This window comes from Lepidothrix coronata, unplaced genomic scaffold (assembly GCF_001604755.1).
Source record: "Lepidothrix coronata isolate B3197 unplaced genomic scaffold, Lepidothrix_coronata-1.0 Scaffold230, whole genome shotgun sequence".
NCBI lineage: Eukaryota > Metazoa > Chordata > Aves > Passeriformes > Pipridae > Lepidothrix > Lepidothrix coronata.
In genome coordinates this window covers 502,936-510,981 of record NW_016690410.1, presented here as the reverse complement: position 1 = coordinate 510,981, position 8,046 = coordinate 502,936, and the positions used below count along the sequence as shown (strand labels likewise).

Genomic DNA, 8,046 nt, shown 5'->3' with positions numbered 1-8,046 from the left:
CCGGGCTCTTCTTGGTGGTCCCAAGAAATAGGACAAGAGGCAACAGGCAGAAATGGATGCACAGGAAGTTTCACCTGAACATTAGGAAAAACTTTACTATGCAGGTGAGCACACATTCGAACAGGCTTTCCAGAGAGGTTGTAGAGTCTCCCTCACAGGAGATATTCAAGAACCATCTGGATCCAATACTGTGCAATGTGCTCTAGGATAACGCCGCTTGAGCAGGGAGGTTGGACCAGATGACCCACTGTGGTGCCTTCCAACCTTACCCATTCTGGAACTCTGTAAAGACAGCAAGGTTAGCAGTCTTCCAAGGTTGGAGGCTCAAATTTGAGCCCTAGCTATCACACTTGACAGCCCAGCCACCCTTATCAGAAACTGCTGGCTGAGCATGCTACCCTAACAGCAGGTGAAACATCAGTCTGTCAATCCCTCGCTTCCCACCATGGTGACTTCTGGTGAAAGGGTAACAAAGGGACGCTAACTTCCTGAGCAACACCAGCACGTCTCCTGAGTCAAAATCCTCTGAGCAGCCATAGTTAACCCCCTAAAGACCAACTTTAGTAGGGAAAAAGAGAAGTCCATTACATCAACACCTAAAGCTTGCGTATTTCCTGGTTTCACTTACAGGATGCAATGGCATCCTCTCAGCTTCTCCAAGTGGGGAAAGACTGAGGCTTATCACAGCCACAGTAAACCAATTTGGGACACAAGGTACAAAAATGGGCAGAAATGTCATCCTGAAAAGATTCCCAAAGCTTGGATGCCAATCCAAGGATGGTCAAACCTTCCAAACTTGTAAAAATTATTTGACAATTCACCCAAGGACAGTCTTCTGAGACTTTGCCTAATGGCAGTACAGTTGTAAGGTAGGAGCACAACGGCAGCTTGCTTTCCCTTGAATTTGGGAACTTCCCACAAAGGTCATAAAGTGCAAAAGCAAGCGGGTAATGAAGGAGGAGAGCATCTAAGCACAATGGTTTTAAAGCTCAGAAAGCTGTAGATTTGGGTGGTGAATGCAGATCAATTCTTACTGTATCCAAACTTGATGCTCATTCTCTACTTACAGGACTAGGGATCTGATTCTATGCTCACACCTAACTAAATTTTCACTAGGTTTCAGTGATAGCACACTGGACCTCTTAAATAATGCATGTACCACACAAGCCAGAATACATACAGACCTGCACAGGCACAGACCAGGGTTGACAAGGCAGAAGTCTGGTCTGTGCCTGGCAGCCCCACATCATCTGATGGCATTAGAGCAAGAGTGTACAGGACACTTGTCCTTGACACAGGGTCCATGCACAATGCAGCCTCAGGGAGCTTCCACACTAGTCACCACCTGCGACACCTATCCTGGGTCCATACCTGCAAGGAGCTCTGGTCAAACACCTAAGACAGAGCACTGCACAGTCCATTAAGCAATTAGTATGCTGGTACAAGGCTCAACCAAGACCAGGCAGCTGCACATGGTCCCCAAAGGCCTACAAAACATATTTAAACCCAGAGTTTGCAAGGTTGGCTTTCTGCCCATGCACATGTGTACCAGTCATTGTACCAATCCCCACTGCAGGCTGCAAAGACACCTCTGACAGGCTATGAGTTACCCTTGCAAGGAACAGTGCAAGCTTAACTTTCTCCACTAAACCTGTTAAAATGCAGACCACCTGTCTGAAGCACAAAACCTTGGCACTAATATGAACAAAATGGCTGCAGATACCCACTCCTGCAAATTTTCCTGCATGCTCCCAAGCATCCTGAAGAGCTCCTTCCAAAGATTTTCACAGTTTCACAACCTGAGGCTCCAAGAGACAAACAATGAAGCTAAAGGAGGCAGTCACAAGGCCCAGAAAGAGCGTTCAAAAAAATCCCCATTGCCTCTGCAAAGATACTCTGCACTGAATCAATCCACTACAACCTAAAGCATTGCCCTTATTTTACTTCCAAAAATAAAATCTAACTCTGCCTCCCCCAAGAACCACAGAATGTGCAATCCCCAGAGGAAGAAGTACAGCAAACTTTGATGAAACATCAGCACTCTTTCTAACCAAGTTGCCATCAGCCTGTCCAGAGTGACTGCGCAGAAGTGCAGCCACACGGCAATCTGCCTCTGTGTAACACATACAAAAGACTTCACCAGAGTCTGGTATACAGATCCCCAGCCCCCAGCTCAGGCAACAAGGGCTGCTACTTTTCCCAGATCCTTTCTTTAATTTGGGGCCAGGTGCTACACTTCCCACAGTACTGGTGCCAATCCAGAGTAACTGCTGAATTCAGGAGGTATCCCTTGGTTCATAATTTTGACAAATCAGGATCTGGTATTTTTTTCCTAACTCACTCATCATGGCTCCATTTTTATCCCATTGTATATGGCTCAAAAAATCCTGCTTGTATTTGGCAGGAAGGGCTTACAGAGTCCTTATCCTGAATCTGTGATCCTCAGTTTTATTTTGAACACTAAAAAAAGAACTTAAGAATAATCTGGAAAGACACGGGTCAATGCAATGAGCCAGTCTGAAAAAATTTCAGCTCAGATTCTGGCCTTAAGGACCAGAAGGGAGGGAAATGCAAATAACTAGCTGAAAGGCATTTTAGGTAAATCATGTTTGTACAGTACCTAGCACAGTGGGGTTCTAGCCTGGCAAGGGCTGGGAGACTAGAGATTGTACACATACAAAGGTAACTAGGCAAATGCCTATGTAGTTAAACATGAATCCCGTCAAAAATAAAAAATTCTAAAGAACAGAGTTATACACCTTTGTGTGTTATCTGAATTGTGCAGGCTAATTCTGAGTGCAAAGGAACACGACTTTAACTAAGAGGAATACGGCTTAGGCCAGTTCCTCCTGACCACACTGGCTGAAAGGAAACTGACCCAGCATAATAAACGACACAAGTTTCCAGCTTCTCAAAGGCCCCGTTAGCAGTTACCTGAAGGGTTCAAAAAACAACCGAGACAAAACCGGCTGTTCTTACCTTTAGCTGGAAAGGTTGAATTTCGTTCAAACTCTGGTTCCTGAGCTTTTTGGTGAGGATCTTCAGCATGGTACAAATGCGAGGAGCCAAGAAAGGGTTAAGCACACACACACACACGCACGCATCTACATCTGCCGAGCCGCTGCTACGCTCGGAGGAGTTCCGCAGAGCTCGCATCCAGCACCCCAGGTACAGGCGGCGGGCGGGGGGGCCGGCTCCGGACAGCCGCTCCCAGCTGTGCCCCTTCCCTCTCCGGCACCGCACTCTATCCTACAGCCCTGCGTGGTGGGAGGCACAGGGAATCCCTCTCCAAAGCCTAAAGAAAAAAATTAAACACCAAACTTCCTCTGCCTTCCACCCCCTCTCCAGCTACGCTTCAGAGAGGAGGGAGGTACCAGCTGGCAGCGTGCGGCAGGGGACAAGAGACGCGGGGCGCAGAGCGCTCACTGCGGGACGGCAGAGCCCCCCGGGCGAGGCGCCGGGCTCCGCTCATGGCAGCGCTCCCACCCGGCCAGCCCCGGGCGGGCACCGCATCCCATCCGCCCAGCTGCCGCCGCCGGGCGCCGCCACCCCGGGGTCCCTGCCGGCCGCCGCGACGGGAAACTTGTAACAAACGGCGCGGCCGCCGCGGCGCACATTGGCCCGACGGGGCGGGACGGGGCGGGACGGGGCGGGGACTCCGCTTAAAGGGTCACCGGCCCTTCCCGGGCGGCGTTCCCTGGGTCCCCGACCTGGGCGGGCTTTGCTCTGGCTGTAGCAGACTGGTAGCTGCCTGTGCGCTACCGCATCCTGGCTCGTAGCCCGCCCGCGCCAGGAGGGTAACGGGATGCCGTGACCTGTCTGTCCTGTCCTGCGATTCAGAGCGTTCAGATCCATAGAGAGGGCTCGTGTGTCCCGTCTCGAGTCCCCGAGCCACCCCAGGAGCTTGCAAGCGGCCTGCAGCAGCAGGGAAGCACGCCACTGCCTTTCCTCACAGCCGAGGACAGCACCAGCTCCTGCTGCACCAGCTCGGACACAACCGAGGTGGTCCATTTCCATCCCAGTCCTCCAGCACCTCCCTGGCAAAGCAGGCAGGAGAGTTATTGGGGACTAACTGATAGGCTCCCAGCCGCTTCGAACCCACAGGAAGCTGCCGACACGTTTGCCAGCAGTAACAAAACAGGGCTTTCACCCACTGCCAACTCCATGCCAGTGATAAATTCCCCATGTCTAGGTGAAAGGTGCCTTTTGCCCATTGCCAGTCCTTTGGGGCCAGCAGAGCCTTTTATCCCAACCTTCCTCCTGGAACCGATTCGGAAGCGTTGTGGAGGTCTCTGCTTGTGTACAAATTCCAGAGGAGCACAGGCTGGTTAACGTATTGGTTCCCTGTTCGCAGCCAGCAGGCCTGTAACAAGATAAGGAAAGAGCACTCATAAAATGCTGACTGTGGAAAAGAAAGGGAACGTCTTCGCTGCAGGGGAAAGGGCCTCAGTTCAGCTCCAGTTAGCAATGTATATTTTCTTGAAGGATTACAACAGCCAGAGTTTGAGCCAGAAAATTATATTCAATTTTTAAGTTAGTGCCTTCTTAGAAGGTGTCTGCAGTAGGACATTAGCTTTTAAACCATACTTGCTCTGTGAGCTTGTATTCACAGTGTGGACTTGTTTTCACCTCTTTTTCCCCCAGTTCACACCAAATTGAAATCACAATCCAACCTTACCTCTCTTATGTCTCTAAGTCACCACACATTTTTATAGATACTTCTACTTTCCTTATTGCATGAATACAAAAAACCAGGGAATAGTGCACATGAGCAGATTGCTGGTCTGGCATCCTGTGTCAAACAGGAGAGGGTAAAATGCCAAATGAAAACAGAAATCCTCCATATAGAGATGCAATAATATATCTAATGTTTGATGAGAATTACTCCTGTTCCTTAACCAATAATCAAAGTATATCCCAAAACCCAACAACTGAGACTCTCTTATAATTTCTTCTTTTTTTTTTTTTTCATATAAAGCCAAATTCCCCAAGCCATTATTCATTACTTATTCCAGAACTGAAGCCACTGGCTTTCCTCTTAATGGTCTGTAAGATACGACCCATAAACCACAGTCAGCTTAAACCACTGGATATGATTGCTTTCCCATATTTGAGCTCTTGGAGTTCAAGCACTGGGACAGGCACATGCCAGAGCCCAGTTGTTTGTCTCAGAAGAGATGAAGCTGAAGAAGTTCCCTGAAACTGAGGAGAGTAGAACCTGCCATCCCATTTGCAGTACCTCACAGCCTCTACCTGAGCTCACATCATCCCACTAAGGCACAGAACAGCAGCAGGGGTCGCAGCGTGGTGGAGGGTTCATGCTAGGCCTCCTAACCAGCTGCAGGGCCAAGTCTGCCCAGGGCAAGCTGCAAAACCAAGTGCCAATAATGCTTTGTCATGGCACTTGTGATGTGAGAGAAACCAGTACTTTAAATCCTGCTTCTGCAAACTTTACCTACATGTGTTTCAGCAGATACCTGCAGAACAGCTATTTCTTTCTTGCTTTGTATATCATATAACCAGAACAGCCAGGAACACCAACTTTGGGTACACCCAGGCCTTTTGTGGTCTAGTTATACACACCTGGTCCCAGTGTTTGCTCAGACTGTATATCCATGAGCATCTCTGTTCCAGCAGGCTCAGGAGAAACTCACACCCTCAAGTCCCTCTCCAGCTAACCTTGCGCCTTGCACTGGTGAAGTACCACGGCCTCTCTCTTGAGCCACAACTGCAATGCAGGAGCAACTGGTTGACAGATCACAATGTCTCCGTTGATTCACAGCATCCAGCATCTCCTCTGAATGAGGCACAGTGACACACTGCCGCAACCAGCGACAAACAATTTAGCAGACCCCCAGAGGAAAAGAAACCCTTGCAGAAAGCATAGCTGTAACCTACTGCTACAACTCTTAAGTGACCTGTGCCCCGAGAACAAGGTTTGACATGCTAGATGGGTTCCCAGTAGATGACAAGTTAGGCTGCTGAATCTCATACTGAAAAGAAAAGTTTCCTGAGGGATCTGGAGGTTTTCCTGCTCCATGCAGGTACAGGTTGCAGAACGCTACCAAGTAACAAGGATAGCAACATATTTTCCAGGGGTAAGTAACAGTATTACTCCCAAAGGTGAAACCTAAGTCAGAGGAAGGTTACTTGACTTTCTGAAGGTCACTAAGGAAAGCTGTGGAAGATCCAAGAATAGAAGTGGTATCTCCTGGCCCCTAGCCATAAGCTCCGAGACTGTAATATAGCCACTTACTAGATCACACTGCTGGAGCTATGCAAAATTCAGTGGTTTCACTTCCCAAGCATCTCATGTGATCACTTTACTTTGGTTTTGGTTCCTGTGGGTTTCTCACCCATGGAGTTTTGATCTGCCTACCGGATTCAAACCAAATCTCAATCTCAAACCTATTCCAAGTTTCCTCTGGTCACATGAGAAAAGCATGAAAAATGCATCACATAACATTTAGGGTAAGCCCACACTCCTACTCCAGCATTGCTTGAAGATCTCTTTAAATTCCTCATGGCCAGACAAGGAGCAGAAAGGAGGCAAGTGGCAAGTTTCCCCTGCAAGAACACATGGCATTGTGGTGACATGGAGAGGAAAAGGGTCTGTGAGCTGATGCAGGATCCTGGTTCACTTCCACAATATCCACGTTCCTGCCTGCTGCTGCCAGGGGGAAGACATCTCTGGATGCCTGGTGTGCCACGTGTTATTTTCCTTAGGAGACATTCCTCTGTGGGAATCCCGGCCAAACTGTGTAATAGGGGAGGCAGGCAGTGAAGACAATGTGGTGAGGATTGGTTTAATGTACAGATTCCCTCTGGGCTGTGTTTCCTGTTGTGCTTAGAGGACAAGCTAATGCCTTTTGCAGTTTATCCTGCCCAAGGTGTACCACTGACAGTGCCAGATGCAAGAACAGGAATGTGTGTGGGTGCAGAAGGCCTCATTAGGCAGGCCTGGCCAAGCCCTCTCAAAAGGCAAGTGATGCTGTTTTCACCCTTTGAAGTCACCTGGGTATCTGCTCGGCCCTTCTTACACACTGAACTGCTCTTTGGTCTCCCTTTTCCACCCACTATGCCATAGCAGGATCATGCTGCATCTGAGCACACACTTATCTGAACATCCCGAGGTTGGAGGCAAAAAGACAGCCAGGGAAGAGGTTCAAGTGCCATCTATTGGGGATCTTCCCTCATTACACCAAGAGAGACGGATGAGCCGGAAAAACCCCATCCATCCCCTCTCCCTTATGGCCTTAACTGGGAGATTTCTGAGTCAGACACTGGAGCTACAGGAAGTGCCAGGCGTAGAAGGAACATCTGTCTGCCAAGGACAATGCTAAAAGAGGATAGCAAGGCAGGAGCAGGATGAAAGCTGAGCCTGGAGCTTGCTTGGAGGGAGATGTCGGCCCAAAGCCAGGCACATCTCGCATGGTACCACAGAACAGGACCATCCACCAACTGATTCAACCATAGTCCAATGTATATAGATAAAAGCAGAGGAGAAGGGCAGTCCACAAAAATAATGAGAGTTGTTTCCAGAACTGCATGACTGACAAAACAAAGAACCCCAAGCTTTGTCCCTGAGGCAACCACCAATCACTTCTAGCAGGTACCACAGAGCACCTTCTCCTCCCAGTGTGTGAACTGATGAGCCTGTGAGTTCATCCTGAAGGGATCATCTCTGACTTTGCCTCTGTGCTATGTCTGCCCTCACATGGGCCAAACTAAGCCGAGTCCTCACCACACAAACCATAAACACACCCCATGCTCCAGCTGCAGGGGTGAAGTTGCAGTGCACACAAGTGCTCTCCAGGCTCTGGCTGTGTGGTCTTTATACCAGGGGTGTGGGGCAGGCAGTGGGTAAACATCCCACACACGAAGGAGCCCTTCACTAAGGCTACAAGCAACCAAAGGTGAGAACTGCCCAATGTTACCTTAAAGCCCACAAACTGTCCCAGAACTGAGCCAGCTGCTGTCATACAAACACTTTGGACATTGAGGGAGAATCAGGAAGGGCTGGTCAGAGATGGCTGAGGCTGACGG

General features: G+C 49.2%; 2 protein-coding genes across 9 annotated transcripts in view; both read right to left on the bottom strand.

The window, feature by feature from the left end:
* LOC108506851 overlaps positions 1 to 3,431 on the bottom strand; it is a 58,035-nt gene extending 54,604 nt beyond the window's left edge. Inside the window, exon 1 of one of the 4 annotated variants that reach the window (XM_017834248.1) lies at positions 2,980 to 3,431. In XM_017834248.1, the coding sequence (XP_017689737.1) occupies positions 2,980 to 3,156 (177 nt within the window). In that variant the 5' untranslated portion in view covers positions 3,157 to 3,431. The remainder of the gene's footprint in view (positions 1 to 2,979) is intronic. The other 3 variants (XM_017834247.1, XM_017834246.1, XM_017834251.1) reach the window with 3 other exon arrangements.
* Positions 3,432 to 4,267: 836 nt separating this feature from the next.
* Positions 4,268 to 8,046, bottom strand: part of LOC108506843 — a 58,897-nt gene continuing 55,118 nt past the window's right edge. For 3 of the 5 annotated variants that reach the window (XR_001877878.1, XM_017834233.1, XM_017834234.1), the window contains one exon: positions 4,268 to 4,363. Coding sequence is in view for 3 of the 5 variants with exons in the window: in XM_017834233.1 (XP_017689722.1) it covers positions 4,329 to 4,363 (35 nt within the window). In the remaining 2 variants the exon portion in view is untranslated. The remainder of the gene's footprint in view (positions 4,364 to 8,046) is intronic. The other 2 variants (XM_017834236.1, XM_017834231.1) reach the window with 1 other exon arrangement.